This window comes from Paecilomyces variotii (genome assembly GCF_004022145.1).
Source record: "Paecilomyces variotii strain CBS 101075 chromosome Unknown C8Q69scaffold_1, whole genome shotgun sequence".
Lineage (NCBI taxonomy): Eukaryota > Fungi > Ascomycota > Eurotiomycetes > Eurotiales > Thermoascaceae > Paecilomyces > Paecilomyces variotii.
The window spans coordinates 3,151,868-3,176,760 of record NW_021167140.1 but is presented as its reverse complement, the minus strand read 5'-3'; the positions used below and the strand labels follow the sequence as shown (position 1 = coordinate 3,176,760).

The following is a 24,893-nucleotide window of genomic DNA, read 5'->3' as shown; positions in this document are numbered from 1 at the left end:
ACTCAGAAGCGGAATCTGAGACGGGTCGGATCTATGCTGTCAGATAACTATTATTGTGAAGCATCTGACCACTCCTAGAGACGTACCATGGTGACTCGAAAGCCACACCACCATAACTCGCGTCCGGGGCGCGTCAGTCCGACCCGATGGTGGCGGTAATCTCGTTCGTCCACAACACGTCTTCTCGCCGAGGATGCGCCTTACCCCCGCGTACGGGATACGTCCTTATACCCTGTAGGGAGCCCCGTTGAGATGTCCTAATGTGATCAGCATAAATTTGTTTCTTGATGTTCAAGATACTCACCTGGAAAGCGCATCGAGCGCGCCACCATACCGACGTCTCCGGTGAGACAAGGACACGTGCGGGACGACCTATACAACGTCAGCAGTACCTGGATGACCTCTCCGGAGAGAGACCAGAGCCAACCAAAGGGTAATACATGCAGGAATATAATACATGCACGGTTATGGATACATGACAACAAAATGGGCTTCTCGCCCGAGATTCTTTAGGATGATTTTGTCTTTTCAACTTTTTTTGGTGCTTGGAAACAAGATAAAGTGGCCAGCAATACCTTGATTCCCAGCTCTTTTCGTTTTGGGGGAGGGGGGCACCTACCTTTATACTTACCTTACACTCTCACCTTCCATCCTTGTAATCCTCGGGGGATTCAGACAAGGCCCTCGAACACGTGCTTGTTCGGGTCGATCCACCTCGAAACGGTCTTGACCGTGACACCACCGAACCGTACACACTTCGTCCCCTTGTCCTTGCTTCCACTGGCATCCTCTTTCGAGAGTGCCGGTTTGCCAAGAACCGAGCGGATTGATGCGATGAGTCGGCGAGCACGGGCAGATACCGAATTGGGGTCATTCGACGACGTCGAGACCGGTTGGCGAAGAGTCGAGAACGATCCCTTTGGAAGGGACGACTTACCTTCCTGCGACCAAGGTCGAGGTCGGGCTTCTCGAGCTGCTCTGCGTTCCGCGAGACTGAGCTCGAAGACACGGGCCGATTCCTGGGGAACTGCACGTCGGGAAGCCGAGGACTGGGGATCTAGTGCACGACGGGCCACTATATCCGGTCGGGGTCGGGACTCGTCAGAGGGAACAGCAGAATGCCGTGGCGCAGGACGAACAGGCACTCTAGGTGCAAGCTTGGACGAGCTGCGGAAGACAGAACGGCGTACGGTCAAGTTCTGCTGATCCAGAGGACGAGTAGGGGGGTCGGCAGGTCGGCTTTGGGGGCGGTGCAGTCTCGGAAGCCGAGAGACGGGCATCTGTGACCTCTGGAAAGTTGACAAGCGAGGCACAGGATCGGGCCGTTCCTCAATACGCTGCGTACGGCGAATAAAGGGACGGGCAGCCACATCCTCTCGGATCGAGGACCGGACAGGAGAGTCGGCAGAGCGGACAGGAAGGCGAGAGGGCCGAGTCATTGGCACCTTTGACGTCGGGGGGGATGAGGAGCGAGGAATCTTGGCAGGCTGCTCCTCGCGACGCTGCTGGTCACCAGAGTAGACTCGGAGGAAGGGACGATGAACCGTCAGGTTCGATCGATCCACGGGAGGGGGCGGAGGAGGAGGATTCGCCGGGTGCAAACAGCTGTGAAGGCGGCGGAACTGGCGATCACGCTGCTGCATAGCAGAATTGACACCGCAGGCAGGAAGACCGGCGGACCGGTCCCCAATACGCCGCGGAAGACGGCTGGGGAAACGAGGTGCTGACATCGTGACAGCGGACCAAGTAACCGTCTGGGAGGAAAAAAGGATGTACCAGAGGTACAGCGGAGAGGAGAGGGTAAAAGAAGCTTGCGAGAGCTAAAGCGGTGGAGGACGATGCGAAACGGTATGCGAATGCAATACGATATGCGCGCCAGGACGAACCAGAAGGTGTTGAAGGAGGAAAAGAAGAAGAGCTACAGGAAGGGAAAACAGGTGGGTTCTTATACCCTTCTACCCATGAGTACTGACTTCCCAGACTTGATGCTGCGAAGCTTCCTGTTCTGGCAATATATCATGGTTCAGGGAAGGAGCAGCATCGCATCACGACCTGAGCGACTGCCGCAAAGGACTCAGGAATAGGGAATATCCAGATTGTTGCTGCCCCTTTCTGGCCCAAAAAGTAAGAACTGGAAGTCGCCTCCCACAATTTGATGGAAACATTTGCACAAGGAAAGATAAACAGAGGAAATGGCGAGACCGGATATTCGTAAATGTAGATGGGTAATATGTAGAGGGATTCCCGAGGTCTTTCTGTCGAGTATACTAAAGTGGCATCGGGGGATGGAGACGTCTACATAGATCTACATAGAAAGATGGGGCTATATCTCCACGAAAAATGATTAGGAGACACAGTCTTCTCAGATACCAAAAGAGATGAACCATAGTCCACAAGATATACATACACCAGCAGATCCCATCTAATATAAAATCATATCAACAATAACCAACCAAGCATATTCCATCTCTGATAACCAACATGAGCCCTCCTAAAAACCCCCTACTTCCAAAACACCTTCCCCTCCATCAGTCTTCTCGCAGTCCTAAACACCGTCGCCCTCTCAAGCTTCTTCCCATCATCACTATACTTAGCCCCAACCACCAGCTTCCCACTCGGATGTCCGATCCTCAACTCCTCCCTATCACCAAGATCACCAGTAAGACACTCCGACAATACCGAACCCGGCAATTTAGCAGCCGCAGAAACACTTAGGCCCGATGTGATGGGGAGAGCTCTATGCGGCTGACCGGTCGATATCGCACGAACGACCACATCAACGGAGCTTTCATGCAGCTCTTCACCGGAGATGAGTTTATGCGATTTAGGTTGAGAGACGAAGCAGATCTTCGGTATTGACGGAGGTACCTCTTCGAGAGTTTTGGAGATACCCATGGCAACGGTAGCTTGTCTACGGATAGACTCCAGTCGTTCCAGAAGGCCGGGATGCACCTGAGTATCATCAGGGAGCATCGTGCCATCGACGCCGAGATCTTCTGCCTTGATGAAAATGCAAGGATTGCCAACGTCAATACATGTCGATCTGATACCGTCAAAGATATCGACGGTATTTCCAGTAGGTAGGAGTTTTCCGGTCTTGGACCCTGCAGGATCGATGAAATCCAGTTGTATCTTCGCTGCTGAGCCGGATACACCATCGATTGAGAAGTCACCGTCAGCGACTGCTTCGCCGTCAGAAACTGGAAACGTCACATGGATCACTTTGTCCGTGTTTGTGTTGTACAATTGCACCGTTGTCAAGCCTTCTGTCTCGGCAGGATCGACGATTCCCGAATCAACAGCGAAAGGCCCAATAGCACTCGTCATATTCCCACAATTACCAGCATAATCAATCCCACTATTCTTCACACCAACTTGGACAAACGTGAAATCAACCTGAGCATCAGGACGATCCGATGGTGCCACAACGCATATTTTAGATAGGCTGGAGACTCCCCCGCCCATGCCATCGAGCTGTCTCCCATTCAAATCCGGTGAGCCGATTGTTCCGAGAAATATCGGCTTCCAATCTTCTCTCTTTGCAGGAAGATCTTTCTCATGGAATATCAACGCGCGAGATGTGCCACCGCGGTAGTAGGCTGCTGGGATGCTGTTTTGTCGCTTAGCCACGCTGCAGGTGGTTGAGAATGCTCTCCGCGATGTCGACCTTATCTAGGACTTGTTTTGAGCTTGATGTCCGATATTGGATTCTTTCAATATAGTGTTAACCACGTAGTTATGGGATACTCACGTAGGCTGGTAACATTTCGCTGTTTGTTTTGCAATGGTAGCGCCAGGGTCATGCACTAACCAGAGCAATGGGAGGATGTTTTGCTAAGAGCGGCACGATTATTCGAGCACCACATACAATTTACACACGCAATTTGTAGACCTCCGTGGTTAGGTCTCCTGAGGTTGATTCCTAGATGGTTGCTGTTCGGTGTTAGATTAACCGAGGGTGGACGGAGTGAACTCTAATGCATATTATATGTACGGAGACACGGGGTTTCGGGTCTCTGCGTTTCTGGGGTAATTATGAAAACAGCTGTAGAAAGGACTTGGCTTATTATTACAGTTTAAAGCAGAGCCGACAAAATCGAAAGATCATACCCAATTCCCGCGGATAACAAGGCTAGCTGCCAAAGAATTTGAATTCAACTTGATATCCGCAGCATGGCTCTAGCCGAAAGCACCACGATATCTTATTTTTGCTTATGCATGCTCATCTTTACGCTTGCTGAATGCTAGAAAGACACGACATAAACTGAGATGATGAAAAAGATCCAGACCCGGAATATGCAAAAGATGACAAAGTACAAACAGTCCGTAGAAGACACCTCTCATGATACACTAGACCCATATTGGCACGCTTGGGATCACAGCAGGTTCCGGATACTCGCCCACGCCAAGCTCCCACTCCTGGTTCACACTTCTTTAGAACAAAACACGTAAAAGCTGGAAATGACTCAGAAGAGAACAACGACAGAAGTTGGTTTGGTCATTCAATCCTTGGAGGACTCCGTGACTTTTTCCCTGCTGGACTTGCACTACCTCTCAATATATAAGTCAGTATTCGACCGTTGACAATGGTAATCACAATTTCATGTAAAAGGCTCACGGGAGAGAGGGAAATTCTGATAGTAGGCGGTTGAAGAAAGCGGATGAAACAGGCAAACTTACGATCTCCGTCTTTCGCCTTCTTTTCGGAAACCTTCGATTATTTTTGCGATCTCTTTCCTCCCGGAAGATGCGTCAATCTTCTTTCCTCCTAGGCTCATGCTGACTTTCTCATTTGAATTTGCCATTAGAAGCCTTTTCAGTAGAAGATGTCGCATGCTCAGACAAACGAAAACGCCGCAGTCACTGCTGTTCTCCTGGATGGGCGAGTCATCCAGATTGATGAAGCGTATGGGTCTATTTAATAGAGCACTGAATTTCATCGTCACTTGATAAGCTTCCCACCGATTGCCAGGAGGAAGCGAATCGTAATGGAATGCGATGCCATCGACAATCGATATCAGGAGTAGAGACCAGTGGGTACCACCTTCCGCCTCGTTGGCATTATGGCAGTCGTTAATGGGGAGAAACACATGCGTTGTTCGAGAGAAGTTCGGTAGGGCGTCGCGGAGTGTGCGAGGATCGGGCGTCTGGAGCAGCATGAAAGACATGCTAGGACGAAGGAGGACAATATTTGAGTTTTTGTACTGAGTCAAGAACTCCCGTTCAAGATATCTTCGCAAGTCAGCCTGTTCCTGGGGGCTTGCCCAGGTTTCGGAGGGACCTACTCTTCCCAGAAAGAAATCACCTGCGTTCGAATAAGCATTTGTTTCATTGCTACCAACTAGCATCACTTACATTGTCCGTCAACCAGTCATTCTTAAGCGTTTGAATGTCCTCTCTCGTTACTACACCATTATCAGTCGGCCTATTCAGAAGAGCCAGTAGGAGGGCAACATACGGCGAATATCGTAATCTGTAGGATTGATTGTACAGTATTAGCTGCGCAATCCCAGCAAGATTTACTAACTCCACTGCAGGGATCTCACTCACAGCTCAGATATGCGTCATCCGGATGCAACTGTGGACTCTTAGCGGGCGTTCTTACAATTGACCATAGCAAGACAGAGACAGTTGCGCCAAAGATAAGAAGACAGACGTCCCAAGGAAACATCGTGGAGGAAATGTCAAGTGCAAAAATGCGCCAGGCGCAACTGAATCGATTCGCAGGGTCACTACAGGGATGGTAGTAAGGAAGAAATGGCAGGGCAGGGTAATGGAAGAAGACGACGCTCCCTAAAGTGTGCTTTCGCAGCGGAGACCGCCAGTCTTTGAAAACACCCCAGGCACTCAAACAGATTCTACAACACAAAAAGCAAGCAATTAACAAAGGATGTCCTCCACGTACCGACTCTCCGAGACGCCCCATCATCCGCTTCTGCAGCTTACCAAGCCCTCCGTCCCGCATCTTCTGTTTCCTCGTTTTGCTTGCTCGGTGTGTTATCGGAGGACGGGCGTGCAGGTGACTATGTTTCGTATGCGAGTGTTCCCAGCACTTGGCTTCCTTGCACTGGCGCTCTTTTAGCTGCTGTTGATCCTGTTGCTGATGTGCCCAGCGTAGGAGTTCGAGATGACGGCGCTCCCAATGGGGATGCGACCGTTTCGATCGCGAATTCGCGGGTGTTACCTGTGGAAACATAGGGAATTAGGAATGCAAACGGCAGAAGAGCAATACGTCAAAACAGCTGGTGAAGAAAGAAAGGTCTTATGCGATCAACCGAGATACCTACCCCAGAGTACTTTGCGGAATTGCGGACAGTCAGACGACTTTATCCCGTTGGCGTTGATAGTCGATCTTGAAGATCTATGCCACAGGGCCGATGGAAAGGGGTTGCTCGAATTTTGGGACGAACGTAGCCTGCCCTTTTGGTGTCCGTGAGCAGTGAGACAAGATAATTAGCTGGCGCCGGCTTGCTGGAAGAGACAAGGGCCAAGCAAGATGCGCGAAACTAGATGTGAACAGCGGAAGTGCGCGGAGTGAGTGGCGAGCGCAGCCGATCGGGAGTCGCAATAGTCAGCTGTTCGAGACAGGGATGAACGAGGATTCTCAAGCTTGCCTGGACTGGAAGAGAGCAATAATAAGAGGTGGACGATCAGGAGAGATCTCGATAGCCAGATCGAGGGGTTGGGCGTGCCTGTCCGGGGGAGATCGACGGCCAACTTTCGGCGCGACGTCACGGCTGTGGCTGCGTCACGTGGCGATATATTATCATGACTTCCGACGGCTTTCATTCATTGATTATTATTATTGTTGTTCTTTATTGTCGGGACTCTCTCTTTTCAATGTGCTCTTGATATATACACAAACATCTGAATTGGTGAACCCCCCGATACCGCTGACATGAGTCCCATGAATCTATCTATACTTTTGTTTCATAAAGCGTTCCTCAGACATGAAGAGCAAGTAACCACATGACAAAGGAAATCTGGTGAAGGAGTGTCGCCTCACGATTAGCTAGAAGGGCAGGATAATTATACTGTGCTATGGATCCAGGGTGCAAGCAAGAGATCGCACTCTCTAAAGACACGCGAGAAGAAATAGAACATCTTGAATATTCAAACGAGCGCCGGGCGCCGAGTGCCTTCGTGGCGTCCGTGGCCCATAACGCTACTAAACAGATTTATAATAATACAAATGCGCGCGGATTGGGGTATATGTTAAATCAAAAAGACCACAATCATCAATGCGTTGGAAAGTTGGATGACAGGTCACTGTTCATAGAAGGTGGAAATGTAGAGTTGTCATGCTGAAAATGCTCGTGTCGTACGAGCTTGTAGTGCCGATGATTCAGTAGGACGGCCGTCGTTGACAGGAAGATGCACAGTATGAAAGTTATACCTCCGCATACCATTTATCTTCACCGTATCGTTACGGGGAATATCACCGTCGCCTCCGCTCGTATCGCCGTCGGGAATCACCTTGACACTTGAACTGATAGTCGTCAGGTGCATCCTCGAGCTCAGCGGTAACTGGTATTTGACCACACCGCGAACAATGAGCTCGAAAGGATGTTGCAGAACACGCTCCCATCTCTCGGTGCCGCCCTCTTCCGTCTTGTTTCCTGGCCGTCGCAGCCGGATCTGACCGATCGATTCGGACGGTAGCTGCTCCCACGGCGATGGGTCGAACGTAAGCGGAGAATCAAACTCAAAGACTCTGCCCAACAACATGGTCTGGGGATCTCCGGATGGATCTGGGATCGGATCCGTGCCTCTGTCAATTCCATGTCCAGGACGAAGAAGGCTAGCTCCTTCAAGATCGGCTCTGCGCGTATAGTTGACGGTCCGTGCCATCAGGGCCCGTCGTTTGCTCCGTTCAACGCGAGGGAAGTCATCTGGATGGGGCCCATGGTCTCTCCAGAACTTTTCGCTCCCGACAAACCTGCTCTTCGCGAAGATGTTGACATCCATGTCATTAACAGCAATGGGAAAGAGGTTAGGATTAACCGCCAGTACGTCCAAGTCTAGCATTATCTCTTGCTCTGACGCCAGCACGTTCTGGATCTCGATTACTGAGAGATCTCGCAGTGGCTTGGTCACAGCAATGACAAATGTAGTGGCACCGCCGACCAACAGAAGAATCAGCAGCGTAAAAAGAATACAGCTGCCATATCGGGAAAAGTATCGTCGTCGACGCTGCTCCACATATTCCAGCTGTCGCAGGCTCGCACTATTTGGTCGTCGACCATGACGGCTCCTATTGATTCGGACAGAGCCTACCAGCGGGGTTCGTTCGTCATCCGCTCCCTCACCATCGATGTCGTAGCTATATGCATCCCCAGTTTTCCTGGGACTGCCCATAGTGCGATAGTTTTGGGCAGTCCTCGGACTGGCATGTCTGCTGTGTCGGAAGGCATTGCCCGTTAGATGTCGAGGAGATTTAGGGATGGGCTGCGACGGTGGGAAAGGTGATTCGCGGTCGAATAATGAAGCATACCCACTCCGTCCGTGGCGGCCAATATGGCGACTCGTGTGTCCATTACTCTCAGCCCTAGATGAGCCTCGGCCGATATCGTCAGCAGCATCACCATCGATGCTGCTATTATACGCATTGTTGTTTGTAAACTTCATACTGCGCTTGCCAGTGACACTGTGACCCCCATCTCTGAGACCGGTGCGAGACCGCCCTGCGAACTGATCCATCTGGCTGACCATCGAAGTCGTGCTGGGCGTCCGGGAATGATATCTGTGCTGGACAACCGGATAAGGATCTGGAGGGTTTGACTCATAGACGAACGTCTCGTCGGAATCAGATACATCGGCTTCATCCACTGCGCTGGCAACCTTGGCTTCAAAGATATCGGCTTTGGACGAAACGGTCCCTGACTGAAGGGCAGTTGGTTTCCGACTCTGTCGTTTCCTTTCTTTTTTGGGTCTGATCGTTTCGGTGCTCGGCTTCATACGGATGGTGCCTTGATCTGCTCTTCCAGAAGCCCCTCGCTCACCGGCGCCGACGCCAAGTGATACCTGCGGAACCGAGCTGACGGTCTCAGTCTCGACAATCATGTTGCGGACAGACCCGTCGCCTGGCTTCCCCCGGGCACCGTTCAAGGACGTGAAGGACCGCTTTGGTGGGATATCACCGGTCTTGGAGGTGATAGACGAGTCGCGCGGACGCTTCTTTTGTTTGGTGTCTGAACTCCTGTTTCCACCACTTTCACTGCCGCTCTCGACAGCCTGTTTGCCATTACCAGGGAGTTGCTCTTCGGGTTTCGTCGGGCTCAACTTCTTGTCAGTGGAAGGTGTCGAAGGAAGGCTCGCTTCCTGAACCGTCTCGAGGACCGATCCAGCTCCGCTAGCACCCCTCGTCCCACCACGGGGAACAGCCCGATTGTGTTCATCTGCCATATCCGTTTTTGTCGATGTTTCAGATTCTTCAGGTGGTGGTGATCTCTTGAGGGATGTATTGGGCCTCGCCGACTCATGTTGGGGGCTGTTTCGCGAGGCCATGTCAGACTTGTCGGGACTGGGGACATTGGAGGACGCATCGATAACCGGGACAGGTAGCTGAGGTTTCGCCTGGGCGAACGCTTGCTGGACGGAAGTCGCAGAAGGGACTGCACCGGTACTGGTGTTATTCGAAGTACGGCTCGGGCTCTGGCCTTGACTACCTTTTCTTCGCCGTGAAGAGACTCTGGAGGCTGACGTTGATGCGCTGAGGCGAAGCGGATGACGAACGGGGGATGGCTCGCGCGAGGGGGCGGTTGAGGTTGCAGTTGATCCAGGCGTCGAGACGTTAGACAGAGGTGAAGATAATTTCGGAAGTTGTGACATGGCAGCAGGTGGGTTCTGTACGTCCTGTAAATCGGAGGGCGGTTGTTCCAGGGTATCTCCGTCAACACCCGATTCGGATGAGGCGCCTCCACGAGCCTTCCCTGTCTGCTTCGATGGTTCGGAGGATACGTTCGATGAGGCAGCGGATGCCATCTCAACAAGTCACGCTAGGTCGCTGACGCGACCGCGCTGAGAGTATTGTTGGGCGAAAGACGGTGGATAACGCGAGGTCCCAAATGGGGCTCCTGAGCTCTCCCAAACAGGACGTTACGCAGACAGAACGGCGGGACGAATGAGCAGAGACCACATGCTGTGAGGAAGTTCGAATAATCACGAGGGGACCGACGATCCAGACTGCTGTATAGCTGCACGACTTGTAGCTAGCTCATCGAGTGGGAAATGGAATCAACAGGTGAGTAGTAGTATGTCTTAGAGTGCGGATGCAGCTGCGGACATCATGGTCGGGATGCGCGGGATTGCGATAACTAACGAGACCAAGGGCGCTGCAGTCAGATAGATGGGCAGGGGCGCGATCGTGACGGCCAATGTCGATCCCAGTTTTAGCGCTTCATTCGCTCGGCTGCTTGTTGATAGACAATAGATGGTGCGTCGTCGTGCTCCCACGATGGCGGTGGAAGCAGCACAAGGGCCCTGGAGTCAGTAGCGAAGGCAAAGTCCACCAAGGCACAAGCCTTATAGGCAATCTAGCTCTGACAGTTGGGGGGCCTCCGCGGGTTCGGAGCGTTCAAAGGCCAATAGTCGCAGCCCACGTCACGGATGGCCCAACCCACGTCTGTCGCACGTTGAGGGAAGAGAAGCAGCACAGGGGAGAAGAGGAATTAATGGAGAAATCACAAAATTGCATAGAAAGAGATGGGATTCGGAATAATAGGGAGCTGTTTGCAGGAACCCGCGGGGATGGGATAATGAATCAAGGGAAGAGAAAAAGGACAGGCGGTTTTTTTTCTTTCTGGGAGTTTGTAGCTGTGTAAATTACGGTATAATACTGGCACAGTTGTCTTCACAGGCGTAGTAATATTGGTTACAGCGTTACAGATGCGGCTCAGTCATCGTGACCTCATGTGCTGCCTGGGGAATGACAATTAATCGATTAATTAATTAATTAATTGATTAATTCATTAATTCATTAACTAGCTGTGCTTATCCCAATTACCCCCTTTCACAATCATTATCAGATGCTGATCTTCACTTTCGCATGCCACTCTCAGGCAGATCCCCCTCATCAAGTCTTCCCCGTTGGATGCAGCAGACAATGCTACAAAGTCATGGAATTACACAAATCCTCCCGGTGCTTCTCTCCAAACAACCTTCCACGCTTAACGCTTATTGCATTCCAGAATTCCCTCAGGCTTACCGGAAAGCTCTAGCGTGCGTCGTCTTGCGGCAGAATCCCATTAGCTTCCGGGTTAGTGTCTATCTATAGCTGGTAGTCTCGAGGATCATGGATGCCAGCGTCCACGTACCGGCTATGCGGTGAGCCTTTGATCCATACAGAAGAGGCAGACGAAAAGCCATTATTTCACTTCCCAACATTCTCACCATCACTCTAGCGGTAGCCTCACTCTGAAAGCTGCAGAGTCCACATGTTCATCAGAAGTTGCATGGAATCAGTCAACTGCAGATAGTAGATACTAACGGGGACTCGGTTATAAGCGGGATAATCTCGGATACCAGAACTGTCTCTCTTTTTCCTGGATGCTATTATGATTATAACCGGGGTGTTAGTCGGAGGATTTGTTCCATCCTAGTAATTGAACTATACGGCATCAACAATACCGTATACTATCGTTCGCAACATTGGAATGTGGACGGTATTATTCCAGAACGTTGCCGGAAAACTCTTTCACCGCTCCTCATTTCGAAGACTTTGAAACCAGGCATCACCGCGGGAACTAACCGATAAATCAGGTTCCAATCCATGTAGTAGCCGGTTAGATTAACTTTAACCATATTACTGACGCTTTTAAGCATCACGCCTGCATGCGCGGGAGATTAGGCGTGCTGCATCTCGTGCCGAGGAAGTCGAACTCTAAAAGCATTTGGTGTTGATTTTTCAGTAACTATATGAGGTTTTCCTTGGAATCATCATGGTCACGTATTGAGTCTTGGTCTCTGTGTCTGTGATGTACATTCCAAGATCTCTCTCCTGTTCCAAATACTCTCTCACCGTCTTGTTTATCGTCTTATTCTGCATCCAAAGTTGTTTTTATTTGGAATTGGCTATTATCCCAACACGATATACGCATACAAAACTCTCCCCATATTCATAATAACTCACTATCGAATGGTGCGAAGAAGAGTCTAGCGCTCTACCTAATTGATCGGAAATATAGTTCGACTCCTGATCGTTTCCTCTAGTACGCATCTGGTTCCGCTCACAAGGCAACTAAAATCACAGCTGTTTAATATGGCAACAGTTTTTGCTTCCATGCCAGCACCCGTAAGATCATAGAGATTGCACTTAGATGAAGTTAAATAGTCCACGTCCCACGGATCGGCGCTAGAATATGATCAGAATTCATACCGTGAAGTGATGCAGACCCATGTTTCGGCAAGTTATGTTCTATTACTTATCTTAATGCTGCCTAGAGACTCGATTTTGCTGTTCCAGCCGCTCATCATATTATTAATATTAGTATTGACTCCTCGCTGCTCATGAACTATTAAAGGTATATTTATATCAATATGGCGGAAGAATAAAGGATCGCCTGGCTTACTGCGGAGGGGTATGTCGCTCGCTTTTGAAATACATTGATCCAATAAAATAAGCCGATAATATATTTCATAGTACCACTAGCTAACTAATTCACAGTTTTGTCGCATTCTCTCCACGATATTCTGTCCAACTATTCGCCCTCGAAGTCTGTAAAAAGTACTGGAAGAATTGACATTGTTTGATTGCCAATTATTGGTCCGCACTTCCAGCCCTAAGTAAGATCATGCACTCACTCTCTCAGAGACACATTATGGCGCTATGCCAGGGGAATTTGAGTCTGCTGTGCTGGAACAGGCTTCGAAATTGTACTGTGCTCTATTACCGAAGAGCAAAGTAACATAAAAGAACCCGTCTGGAGGTCTGTCTGGTCTTTGTGCCAAAAAAACAAAAATTGTTTCGTTGTAAGTTGATAAGAATGCATATTGGAGGTTAGCACGAAACATATATATCCTTCCCACAATATGGATATAAGATAAGCCCCCCCCCCCCCCCCCCCCGAGTTCTTATCTGGCCGACAGGCCGTGTACTATGTGGTATGCGGGGATTGTCTCATAATTTGCTGGATTTCCTGTGCTGGATTTGACCCTGGGCTTTGCGCTTGCTCTTTTTTTCTCCCCTTTCCGTAACAGGAGCGTTCTAATGTCGTGTGCAACCCGTATTTGGAAACAGCCAGCTCGAAGAGCTTTCTTCTCTGGCTCTGCAGATGCTTTGTGACGTGATCAATATCCTGAACCAGGACGTAGTATAGCTGCGCCATTAATTCCACAGAGTCCCAGTTTGCCTGGCCAAGCAGCGCCTTTCCAATCGCTGTTCTCCGAAAGGGCTCCCTCCCTCCCCCTTGATCCTCCCGTTTGCTTCCTTGTAATCGAAGCAGCATACTCCGATTGTTCTTGAACCTCTAAAGCCCTTGCAGTTTCATCAAGCGTCTGTTGTTAAACATTATGGTCTGGCCCTTTTTCAGGTCACTCTTCACCACAGCTCCCGTATTCAGGGCCCATGAAACTCCAGCCCCCGTGCTCTCTTCGGCATCGCAGTATCACTTCAGGACAAGGCATATTGGCGATTGGGAATCACGATAAGAAGTTTTATGGCACCTACGATACTTCAATTAGTATGCTAGCACGGCGAAATACAAGAGCTGCAATGGCTACTTACCGAATGGCACGCGTGGTTCATAGCCCAGAATGTGAAGTTTTCCGCAGTATGTAAATAGAAGTTATAGATTATTTATATGATGCTCGCCAAATCCGGATACGGTAGGTTATACTACCCGCTACCTATGAACTAGCCATATAGGATTGGTATTAGATAGAGATAACGTATAGATAAATGTTTAAAAAGACTAGGGGGAAGTAAAAAAAAAACTTGCATACTGTTGAGGGCGGAACATGTAGTTCATATATTAGTACTGTATGTTATGGGACAATCATTTATGGTACATATGATAGATCTATATTCTGTCATAATGGGTAACGAAGATACTGTTTATCGAAACAAAGGGAAGAAGAGGAAGAGAAGATTACAAAGGCTTTAAGAGGGACCAAAAGCGGGGAAGGGGTAGTGATAGTGATAAGTGACTCGAGGGTCTTCTAGTTGGGATTTGCCCCTGACTGCCGAGTTTATTCACACATTGGCAGCGAATCAATGCTGGAATCACAACATGTTGCATTCATGCTCCTATATCCAACAAATAATCCATTCATAACGGACCAGGTAAAGATTACAACAGTTATATTGGAGATTGCTCAACTATTCTTGTCAAGTACCAATAACAGAGATTAACCAAGTATATAGCCCAATCTAAACTTTAAAAAAAAGAAAACATAAATCGATCTGCTCCAACATTGACGCCATGGTCCATCTTGACTTTTCGCAAATGAAGCGAGCCAACGCCTTACCTTTGCAGGTGTCCAAGAACCGGTCTATTGACGTGACGAGGATATTCATACCGAGAATTAAACAAAACAGTAATGACCCACAGAGTTGTCGTTAATCTGAAGGCTCAGGTGTGGTATATATGTATGTACTGCACGCGCATTATATTCACATTCATCCCTGCTCTTTCGAGAACAGTGTATAACCAAGGGATTCGTGAGAGCTTGAGGTGTTAGTTGTGGATTAAGTAGCATCCAGCGGACATTGGTGTCCGTCTATACAATTCCGTAGACCCGCTTGGCAATAAGGAACGAGACGAAAGCGAAGATGAGCAGAGCGGCCGTAACTATCAGATATTAGTTCATCCACTGTCTTTTAAAATAGGGTCAAGAACAGGTGCATACTCGACCAGAACCAGGAGAGGTTATCAATATCCTGACCAGGCACTTTCACGTTCATTCCCCACATACCACAGATGATATTCATGGGAAGCACGATCGTACCCAGGACGGTCAGCTTACCCAGAACATCTGCGGTCTGTTCCTGGCGCTCGTTCATGAGGATGTTGATCTGGGCGAGGTAGTTGGAGTGGGCACGGGACAGCAGCCTGCTGCCGTGTTAGTCATTGAACGCTTAAATGAGACCATTGCATGGGGGAAAAGCTCACGTCTCATAGTGGGCCAAATTGCTTGTCATTGTCATGATATGGTCCTGAATATCGCCCAGATACAGACCAATTTCGGACTTGGGCGCCACCTCCCACTGCTCATTGCAGCGCTTTGCGAAGCCCTTGATAACATCGGCTTTGTTGCTGAGCAGACGGTACATGCCCATCACTTTCTTCCGGCACTCGCCTACCCGTCGCAACATGTCTCCTGGGGGGATTGCACTCAACCCTTTGTCGTCATTCTTGCTATCCTTGGAATCCTTGTTAGGGGCCGAATGCATCTGCATGATGGTGTCATCGATGTCGTCGACCTCATCTTCGATCGTCTGGATCAATGGCCCGAAGACATCCGTAATGTCGTCGATTAATGCATACGAGATCCAGTCAGAGCTGAGGAGCAGATAGTCCCGAAGCTGGCGGATTCGACGTCGTACATTGGCCGGATGGGGCGTCTGGGAGAAGTGGAAGGTCAAAATGCCGTCGCGGAAGACCACCATGTACATGTTGACGGGTTGGAGGTAGTTCTCGTTATGGCTGTCTTGCTCGAAAGTGCGGTAGTTGAGGAAGTAGTAATTGCGGAACAGCTCGACCTTCTCGCGGGCCTCCTGCATCATGATGTCCTCCGCCGTGAGGGCATGGATGCCAAACGCTTTGGAAATCACACGCATCTCCGCGTCCGTCGGGCACAGGACATCTAACCACCAAGTTGGCCGCGGTCCGTAGCGCTTTGGTTTGTCGTGCGATAACATTCCACGCAGGGGCGATTGATCGGAAGATACATTGTTGCTGTGACCATTGTTATTCGTGGTGCTGGAGTCAGTCACCGCTGCCTCGCTGATGGCGGACAGATTGCGATTGTCTCTTCGCCCGATGGCACCGTTCGTTGACGGGGCTAGTGAACTCCTTCCTCCAGTCGCCGTGTTGTTGCCAGGAACGTCCTCAGGAACAGAGTAAACGTCGTCCTCCTCGTCCGACGATGAATCGTCCTCAAGCAAGGGCGGATCTGGGATGAAGAGCTCCCGGAAGCTGCCTCCGGGTTGCACGAGTTCAGAGATCGTCTGAGCGTGAATCGTACTCGGGAAATCCTCGTTGAAGTACGTGAACCGATATGGCATCTCTTCCTCTTCTCGGCGCCATCCCGCATATTGAGGGCGCAGTCGGCCGCCCACGAGCACGGGCTCACTGATCTTCTTCACTCTAAGGTCTCCGCTGCGCTCCTCCTTCTCTTCTCTGCTCCATTCTTCCAGTACTTCGAGATCGGGCCACTCTCTCCGCCGTCGCCTCCGCCGCTCACCTTCCGCGCGCCCACTCCGTCGAGCAAACTCCTCCTCTGCCAGCTCTGAGATGACTTCGGTCGGAAAGCATACATCCTCTTCGGCCGGCAAGGTGATTGTCCGGCGTCGCCGCAGGACATCTGGCGGGGGCTGCTTTGGGGAAGGAGGCGAAGAGTCCGTGGACTTCTTCGATCGGGCTTCGCCATCCACGTTGATGACAGCATCACGGCTGCCGGAATCCTTTCGTCCTTCCTGTGATCTTGCGCTGCCAAAGTCAAAGTCTACACCCGTGGTCAACGCATCGTCGTAGCCCATCTCGGGCCCGAGCTTGGGGCTGCCCGGGATGGAGGGCGGATTATTAACATCATAATCACGGTCTGCCCCGGGGCTGCGACCAGAGCGACGACTGGACACCGTTGACCGCGAGACTGGTCGGTATTGATCCGTCCCATATCGCCCAAAACTCGCGGTGTGCGTCGACGACGGCCCGATCAATGGTGTGCGGTCGTCAACAACCTGTTGGCCATCATCACTCTCGTCATCAGAAACCACAGTAGCATGGTATCTCTGGCCCGACCGTTGCGAGCGACGAGGAGTGTCCGCAGATAGAAAGGGATTCTTCCATGAGTCTGGGCGGGCGGACTGAGTCGCGAGACGGCTCTCTCTGCGTGGGCGCATCATCGGTTGGTCCCTAGATATAGATAGCAGATAGCCCAGGTCAGCCAACCCATGACGCCAAGCGGACTGGGGGGGCAAGGTGATCTCTTTTCTGTTCACAAACAGCGGTGAACCAACCGACGTACCGATGATCTAGCAAGGCCTCGCTGTCTAAACTGGTCCCGCTGAGATTCGATCGCTGGCCCAGATGATAGAGCCGCGACCGGCCGTTCGCGGTGGCTGTCCCCGTCGCAGAGCCAAGAGAACCAGCAGCGGCAGTTGATGCAGTCGTCGGGGCACCTCCAGCGTTATTCGTCGTCCCTCCAGACGGATTGATGTCCTCAGCAGTCAGGAAAGACTGGCGACGATTGCGCCGTCGCCGCGGGCGGTTCCTGTGTTTCTTCTTTTTGGCCGGATTGCTCTCGCCGGCATCCGGGCGGGTCGAGGATGAAGTGGCTGGAGCGTCGTCAATGGGCGATCGGGCGACAGCGCCAGAGCTGCCACCAGTGGAGGCGGTTAGATGGGGGTCGTCCATGGCGGAGAAGAGGGCGAGCTAGAAGAAAATCGTCTGTGTCTAGTTTCGTAGATCAAGGGTTCCTATTGATTCATGTCTAGAGTACGATGGCGGGGAGTTGCTCTTCAGGCCAGCCAGAGCATCATAGGAAGAGGCCAGAGAGAGGCAGCAATCAATAAGACTCATTGGCCATAGAAGACGGATAGAGGCTGGCATGGACGATGGATATAAGTTCACTAGATAAGTCGACAAGAAAAACAACCTGAAGACCAGATGGAACGAGTTGTGGTGAAAAAGAGAGGAGGAGAGAAGGTCGTCGGATGAAGTCATAAGCTGGAAGGGCGACCCACGGATCGACGCTTTCAGGCCCAGACTGCAGAACCAACTATATGATAATAAATAATACATAAATACACAGTAGATAGACTATTATTATTCTGGTCGTATCTGCAACCTCGACAGTCGAAGATGGAATAAGGTCATCATTCATTATCATCATGGTAGAAGTACATACATACAGGCATGACATCGCATCTCATCTCATCTCATCTCATCACAGAACATGAGGTACACACAAGAAAGAAACGAAACCAAGATTAACCGTTAATGAACCAATAAAGCAGCGGGTCTCCTTTTGTCCCACGTCCGCATCTCGATCAAGGCGAGAGGGACGACCAATCCATGTGCCAGATGTGGCATATCAACCGAAAAAATGAAAACATCTAACAAGGAAACAAGAAAATTAGATATCAACAGACAACCAAGAGCTGCGACGTGATAGTCCTCTCCGCAGGCATAACCCGACGAGTGTGACGCCTCGAGGGTTCTGGCTGGAGATGGACCTCTTCACAGTCACTACCTAGATCATGTTACTCATGGCTGAAGGAGCATCGATAGACATTCGGTCGCCGCTCAACACGCGCACGACCTTCTTCTCCGTGGATGGACGAGCCACCAGCACCTGCGCTGGGCATACCACGATCTCCTCGTCCCCTTCGCCCAGGTCGTTGCCTTTCTTCACCACGAGCGGGAACAGCACCAGCCGCACCACTGCTTGTTGCGCCTCCAGTTCCTCGTTCGACGTCGTCTGGCCGCTGCGCTCGTTCATCAGCGAGGCGTTAAAGTATACTTGCCGCGCCAGGTCGCCGTTGGCGTCGAACTCGGGCTGCAGTGGTGGCAGCATCACGTATTCAGCACGTTGCGTCCGCATCTCGATCGACAGGTCCGCGGCCACACGCAGCACGTTGCGCAGGGAGTCCAGCAACGTCCCCTCGACTGCAGACGGCGGTGGCAGCAGGCGCGATAATGTGCCAAAGATCTCTAGGGCCACTGCCTCGGTGTCGTTAAGCCGCTGACGGGCAAAGGCCGGCCGGCGCGCCAATAGAGTCAGTGTCGTCGCACGCCAGCGAGACACCGCGCAGCGCGATCCTACTTCCGCCAGCTGCTTCTCGAGCGTCTTCAGTTTCTGACGCTGTTCGCGGTCCATGCCAAAGAGGTACCGCGTGAAGATGTATTCCCACACCATTGTCATCACCACCGACATGAACACATCGCGCCGTCGCACTCGATCGGCCAGGTAGCTGTCCACGTCCGATCCGTCCAGGATGGCATTGTCGAACCGATCGGCGATCTTCTCATCGTTGATCTCACTGAGCAGGCGGCATCGTCGTAGATCGGAGTGCTTGGAGAAGCGCAGCACCCACTGCTGGACATGCTGGCACAGTTTCTGGCAGGCGGCATCGAAATAGTCCTCGTCGCGCGACACGATCACATCGTCCTCCGGGAGTGATGCAGTGATTTGGAGCTGCAGCTCCTGCACCTTGTCGCGCGTGGCCGCCAGCTCTGTCCGCAGGAGGCGCAGTTCTTCGTTCTTTTGAGCCAGTGCGGATTCGATTTCGTGTCGCACGATATCCTCCATCCCCGTAGATAACTGCTGGTGCTGCGACCGCAGCTCTTCTAGCTCGCGGGAGGAAGCCTCACGGGCTTCCTTGAGCTCTTGGTGGTGTGCGGCCTCGAGGCCGGCGTTGGTCGCCGTGAGGCCTTCATTCTCTTCGGTCAGGCGAGCGACCTCCTTCTGCATCCAGTCCAGCGAGTTCTTCAGCTGGGTGATTTCTGCTTCCTTGTCGCGGAGATCGGCATCGCTGCGGTTGAGCGCGTTGTCACTCTTGCGGCGTGCACTGCGAAGGGTGCGGATCTTGTTTTCGGCTTCATCGCGGGCGGCGGCGAGCAGACGGTTTTCGGAAATTAACTGGTCGAGGCGAGTCTCGAGCTCTTGTAGATATTGCATGCTGCGACGGCGCCGGACGCTGGGAGGTCGGTTGGGCGACCGGGGCGAGCTGGGGGTCTCACCCCATCCCTCCTGTGTGGGGAAGAGCGTCAGTACGAAGATAAAAGCAATGAATCAATACTAACAATGAAAATAATAATAGATAAAACCATCACTTACATAGACATCGGCCATGACTCGCACCGGGCGCTTGCCCTTGTCGGTGACGGGGTCGTAGGTGGAAGACGAGGGGAGATTGACCAGTTCGTCTTCGGCCGCCCGACTATAGTCGCTACTGCGCCTCCCCGCCTCCTCCTTTTCCTTTTCCTTCTCCTCCTCCAGCCGACTGGCTGCGCGCAGATCGCCGCTAAGATTACGGCTGACCCGGCGCAATGGCGGCGTCCCGGTCGATCGTCTGCTGTTGATACTGCCTATACTGCCTATGCTGCCCACGCTGCTGGGTCGCACGACGGGCGCTCTCTGCTCCGGCGTATTTAGCTGCTGCGCGGGGGCTCGGCTGCGCGGTCGGTTAAGCTGGTCATCGGTGGACAGCGCATCGTCTGTGATAGAGGGCGTTGCCGGTGGAGGCAGACGATGTTCCGGTCCCATGGACAGCTTCGGCGTCCCGCTTCCCCCGGCGGTTCGTCGTGGAGCTTCTTCATCGTGCTCGCGGATCGTCCCCAGCGGCGTCCGGGGCGGAGTCACGACGTCGCTATTGATTCCCACGGGACCGCCAAACAGAGAGCGCGGTGCGTCACTCTTCTCTTGGTCCAATGACCATGGCAGCGGATGCCCGTCATGGTGATGGTGACCGTGGATGGACGTCGTACGATGGAGCCCGCCGCTCTGCTTCGGTGTGCTATTCTCCAGGTCAGCTCGCGTCGAAGAGGATTCAAGAGATGCTTACGATGGACGATCTTGCGAGCTTGCCTCCACGGGCGGTGTTTTACGGTGCATCTTTTTGCCTGCCGTCGAGAGATCAGGCTCCCCTTTCTCATCCTGCCAGTGGGCCGAATTCCCCGTCCGCTGCTCTGTGGCCGCATGGCCGCTGTCCCGGAGGGACTGTGCATCTTCCGCGAGAGGTGCTTCAGAGACCTGGATCGCGCTGGCGCGACTCGCATCTGTACCAATGGTCTCGTCCTCAGCCACCTCTTTTGGGTGCTTCCACCACTCCTTGGATTCGGTAAGTTTTTCTGATGACGGGCGTGGCACCGGCCGTTTGAAGGACGCCCGTTCTAGATTTGGGAAGATACTGGCAATCTTGCTCGTCTTCGGGGGTAAAGATATTTCCCGTGGCTTTTCGTCGATGGAAATAATGGGCGTAGGCTCTGGAGCTGGCACTGACGCGACCTCTTCCATGTTCGGGGAACTCTCTTTGGTTTCCACTTCATCAGCAGTCTTCTCTTCCGTGTCCTTCACTTCTGCCTTCTCCTCGGTTTGCTTCTCCTCATCTTTTCTGTTCTCGTCTGCTTCATCCTTTACCTTCTCCGAGGCCTTTTCCTCCACGTCGGCAGGCTGCTCCTCCGGCGGATATTGGCTCCGTCGTTCACTCTTCTTTCCCTTCTTTCCTTTCTTCAGAGTCGTGGACCAGGACTCGTCTGGATCCTCAGCTTCACAGGCTACTACGGGGGCTGGCGCTTCAGAGATACGCGGTTCAACGACTGCAGGTTCTGGCGTAGGAAGCGGCTGTTCCGGAGCTGCAAGCTCCTCATCCTGATATTCACCAGCTACAGCCTTCTCCTGGGCCTCCTTCTTCTTCTTGTTCTTCTTCTTATCCTTCTTGCTCAAGGGTGCAGCCCAGATATCCTCGCCGGAGGGCTCCTCCAGCTGCTTAGTTTCTTCGCGTAGTTCCTCGATCCGTGGGGTATCTGCAAAATCACCGATGACGCCTGGACCATGGTCAACAAATACAATGGGAAATTCCTCCGGAGGTTCTTCGGTTTCAGCCTGTTCCTCCAGATTCTGGTTGACGGCATCCATGGTGTCTTCGTCCCATTCAATTGGAGGCCAGGAATCATCGTTTGAATAAGGGTCTAGCTCACCTGTCGGCGCGGTATCTTGCTTCTGAACAAGAGTCGACTTCTCAGTTTCCGCCTCGCTTTGGACCTCTTTTACAGTATCCTTGCTCTTTAGCTCTTCGGGTTCCAAACTGATGGTGTCCTTGCGCTTCTTTTTGTTCTTCTTCTTCGACGAACTGCGGTTCAGTAGCATTTCATCATATCGAGACTTCTCTAGGGCTGAAGGCTCTTCTTGTAATCCTCCCTCTGACTCCTGTTCTTCAGCTGTCAGTCCCATTGTATCTGTAGCAGGCTCTGGTATATCCTCGTTTTCGTCAGGGATAGCTCTCTGCAACGACTTCTTTTTTCCCTTGGACTTCTTCGTTGACGGACTTTCAGGGGCTATCTCCTTTGGACGATCACCAAACAGATCCTCTGCAAGTGTGAGATCTGAGTCCTGCTCCAGAGCTTGTCGACGTAGTCTATCTTCGGACTCTTCCTGCGCTTTGCGAAGTGCCTCATCTGCCGGCGGATCGAGACCCAAATCAGCCAGTTCGTTGGCATCGTTGGCACCATTGGCCGTTGAGTTCTCAGCAGTGTTCTCCGCGTCCGACGGGACATCGAATGGGTCAAGGGAAATCGAAGGTTGGACTGGTTCTGGTGCTATAGAGATATCATCGGGTAGGACACTGATTCCTTCCTCGGCGGCAGGAGGGACGGCAAGGTCTTCGCCAGTTTGTACATTATCAAGAGGTGTGGCGAGACCTTCATCAACCGGGTGTACTAATTCCTCCTTTGGCTCTGCAGTTTCCAGTGGCAGAGTAGTCGACATATCTTTGCTGGACTTGCCTCTCTTACCCTTCTTCTTCCCTTTCTTGGTAGACACTGCCCAGAAGTCTTCACCTGGCTCTTCTGGCATCTTTTCGGTGGCTTGTTGGCCCTCAACATTTTCCACAGTAGAGTCGTGACCAGGTTCAATTGTGGTAGGCGTGGCAGCATCAGTCAAAGAATGTTGCTCCTCAGTCTCAGGTGCAGCGGCGGTAGGCTCGTCCCTCAAGGAGGCCTTTTTCTTCTTGTCTTTCTTCTTTTTCTTTGACGGAATAGCCCACGTCTCTTCAGGTTGTGCTTCCATCGTTTCCTTGACATCGTCGGATACAGGTTCTGCCGAATGTGATCCAGCTGGTTGTTCCGCAGAGTCGATCGCGCCCTCTGCCGGTACTGAAGCTGCCTGATCTTCGACCTCGACCATGTCATTCTGCTTGGATTCGAATTCTGCAACTTGAGCAGGTGATGGAATTTCCGTTTCGTTTTCGGCAATCACCTCGGTCCCCGTTGGCTCTAGTTGTTGCGATTCTGGTGGCGGTTCCTCTTTGTCTGCCGGCACAGCCTGCTCAGGTTCAGCTTCCTTTGAAGGCTCCGCAGGTATTTCTTCAGCGGCTACTCCTGCTTCCTTGTCTGTCGCAGTCACATCTTCGGGAGTAAAAGGGGCCTCGGGGGCCTCTGCTGGTATTTGCTCTGCTGTCTCCGCTCGAGAATAGACATTGTCATCCTGCAGTTCAACTGTCTCCTGCTTTTTCTTGTTTCTCTTGTCCTTTTTTCCCTTTTTCTTCTGTGACGTTGGTGACGGCCAAAGGTCCTCAGCAGCAGCGGTCGGCGGCTGCTCCGGGTTCGAAGGCTCCAGAATTCCGGTATCATCTACCCCGGTGGCAGGCTGATCTTCAGGAACGGTTTCTGATGGCTCCACGTCTCCTGTATAGATCACTTCCAGTGCAGACTGCTCTACATTTTCTGCATCAAACGACGCATCTGCAGCAGTTGAAGGTTCATCCGGTAGGGAGGCAGATTCCCGCTTCTTCTTCTTCTTTTCTTTTTTACTTTTTTTCGTGGAGGTCACCGAATATGTCCCTTCATCTTCACCAGGTATGGATCCTTGTTCACCTTGTTTCGGTTCCTCGCGTTCCTTCTCACCGAACTCTATTCCCTGCCTGGCGGTTTCCGTATGATCTGGCTCTGTAACGGGTGTGTTGGGGGTGGGCATTTCGGGCTCAATAGACTCGGACGGCGGCTGGTGAGGGAGTACGGGAGGCATTTCTTTCTGCTGTTCGGCCTGCGACGACGCCATCTCATCAGTCCAATGGGGTTCTTTTTCCACATCGCCGGTTTTCTTTTCTTCGGAGGACTGATTTTCTTTACCATCGTATTCCGCAGGCGTCTCCTGTGGCGGGAGTAAGGTCTCGACCGGCTTGGGCTCCTCTGCGGAGGCATTCTCATCGGCAGAGGTCGTTATGACGGGCGCATCTTGGCTGATATCTCTCTCTGTTGCCCTTTGTGCCTCGCGAGAAATCTCGACTTCTTCGACAGGCTTATCTTCAGCTGCAGTAGTGGGCTCGGTTGGGGCGGCAAGGTTCTCGTCTTCCCAGGTTACAGATTGTCGTTTCTTCTTGTCTTTCTTTGCCTTCCGTTTTCCTTTGGCAGACATGAATCCATCTCCGTCTTCGTCTGGTGCCTTAGTGGACGGCGTGGTCTCCTCAGTCTGAGTGATGCTTGTATCAGGTTTTTCGTCCTTGTCCTCACCCTCTACCCTACTGACCTCGTTGGGCGTAGCCGTTGGAATCTCTTCAGTCCAGTCAGCAGGCTGTCTCTTCTTCTTGTCTTTTTTCGACTTCTTTTTGGACGTCAGAGATGTGAATTCCAAGTCCGGCTCCGCTTCCAAAGCTGACTGGTCTTTCGATTCGGTCGTAGGTTCAGTCCCAGCGTCTACTGCATACTCGGTGGCCACATCAGCAGTAGGCTCAACAGTAGGGTCCGTAGCCGACTCAGCTGTCGATTCCAGGGTAACATCAGGGAATGAAGGTTTGTCATTGGTCTGCTCATCCTTTCTGATCTCTGATTCAGCAGCTTCCGTCTCCTGGATATTGTTATCTGGAACTGCATGCACTGCTTCAGCAACTACTGTCCCCTCGTTGTCGGCATTTGCGGAGCCAACGTCTTCACTGCTGATTGCTGTAGGCTCCTCGGAGCGTTCATCCTGCGACTCTTCGATAGACTTCTCTTCAGAAGCATCAGGTGGGATAT

General features: G+C 51.8%; 7 protein-coding genes across 7 annotated transcripts; all 7 read right to left on the bottom strand.

The window, feature by feature from the left end:
* Positions 1–202: 202 nt before the first annotated feature.
* C8Q69DRAFT_40919 (hypothetical protein) lies at positions 203–2,116 on the bottom strand. The gene has a single exon (XM_028628238.1). It carries the CDS (start codon positions 1,728–1,730, stop codon positions 672–674), a length of 1,059 nt encoding a protein of 352 aa, XP_028489540.1. The 5' UTR covers positions 1,731–2,116; the 3' UTR covers positions 203–671.
* Positions 2,117–2,402: 286 nt separating this feature from the next.
* C8Q69DRAFT_452918 (PrpF protein) lies at positions 2,403–3,943 on the bottom strand. Its single transcript, XM_028629593.1, has 2 exons — positions 3,752–3,943; positions 2,403–3,672 (listed from the first exon to the last, which is right to left on the bottom strand). Exons 1-2 carry the CDS (start codon positions 3,764–3,766, stop codon positions 2,503–2,505), a joined length of 1,185 nt encoding a protein of 394 aa, XP_028489539.1. The 5' UTR covers positions 3,767–3,943; the 3' UTR covers positions 2,403–2,502.
* Positions 3,944–4,475: 532 nt separating this feature from the next.
* Positions 4,476–6,319, bottom strand: C8Q69DRAFT_40870 (ulp1 protease family protein). The gene is made up of 8 exons (XM_028628212.1): positions 6,288–6,319; positions 5,906–6,067; positions 5,551–5,578; positions 5,459–5,473; positions 5,356–5,405; positions 5,286–5,305; positions 4,681–5,232; positions 4,476–4,553 (listed from the first exon to the last, which is right to left on the bottom strand). The coding sequence occupies exons 2-8, from the start codon at positions 5,963–5,965 to the stop codon at positions 4,499–4,501; spliced, it is 780 nt and encodes a 259-aa protein (XP_028489538.1). The 5' UTR covers positions 5,966–6,067; positions 6,288–6,319; the 3' UTR covers positions 4,476–4,498.
* Positions 6,320–7,299: 980 nt separating this feature from the next.
* C8Q69DRAFT_396586 (phospholipid metabolism enzyme regulator) lies at positions 7,300–9,984 on the bottom strand (the record flags this gene model as incomplete). Its single annotated transcript, XM_028627747.1, has 1 exon — positions 7,300–9,984. The coding sequence occupies one exon, from the start codon at positions 9,982–9,984 to the stop codon at positions 7,300–7,302; it is 2,685 nt and encodes an 894-aa protein (XP_028489537.1).
* A 4,249-nt stretch (positions 9,985–14,233) lies between these two features.
* On the bottom strand, positions 14,234–17,934 carry C8Q69DRAFT_452896 (putative cora family metal ion transporter). The gene is made up of 4 exons (XM_028629592.1): positions 17,188–17,934; positions 15,111–17,075; positions 14,848–15,050; positions 14,234–14,789 (listed from the first exon to the last, which is right to left on the bottom strand). Exons 1-4 carry the CDS (start codon positions 17,574–17,576, stop codon positions 14,719–14,721), a joined length of 2,628 nt encoding a protein of 875 aa, XP_028489536.1. The 5' UTR covers positions 17,577–17,934; the 3' UTR covers positions 14,234–14,718.
* Positions 17,935–18,249: 315 nt separating this feature from the next.
* C8Q69DRAFT_40591 (hypothetical protein) lies at positions 18,250–20,577 on the bottom strand. Its single transcript, XM_028628097.1, has 2 exons — positions 20,002–20,577; positions 18,250–19,911 (listed from the first exon to the last, which is right to left on the bottom strand). Exons 1-2 carry the CDS (start codon positions 20,428–20,430, stop codon positions 18,415–18,417), a joined length of 1,926 nt encoding a protein of 641 aa, XP_028489535.1. The 5' UTR covers positions 20,431–20,577; the 3' UTR covers positions 18,250–18,414.
* Positions 20,578–24,223, bottom strand: C8Q69DRAFT_40596 (hypothetical protein). Its single transcript, XM_028628100.1, has 3 exons — positions 24,012–24,223; positions 21,864–23,925; positions 20,578–21,806 (listed from the first exon to the last, which is right to left on the bottom strand). Exons 1-3 carry the CDS (start codon positions 24,087–24,089, stop codon positions 20,725–20,727), a joined length of 3,222 nt encoding a protein of 1,073 aa, XP_028489534.1. The 5' UTR covers positions 24,090–24,223; the 3' UTR covers positions 20,578–20,724.
* Positions 24,224–24,893: the final 670 nt, after the last annotated feature.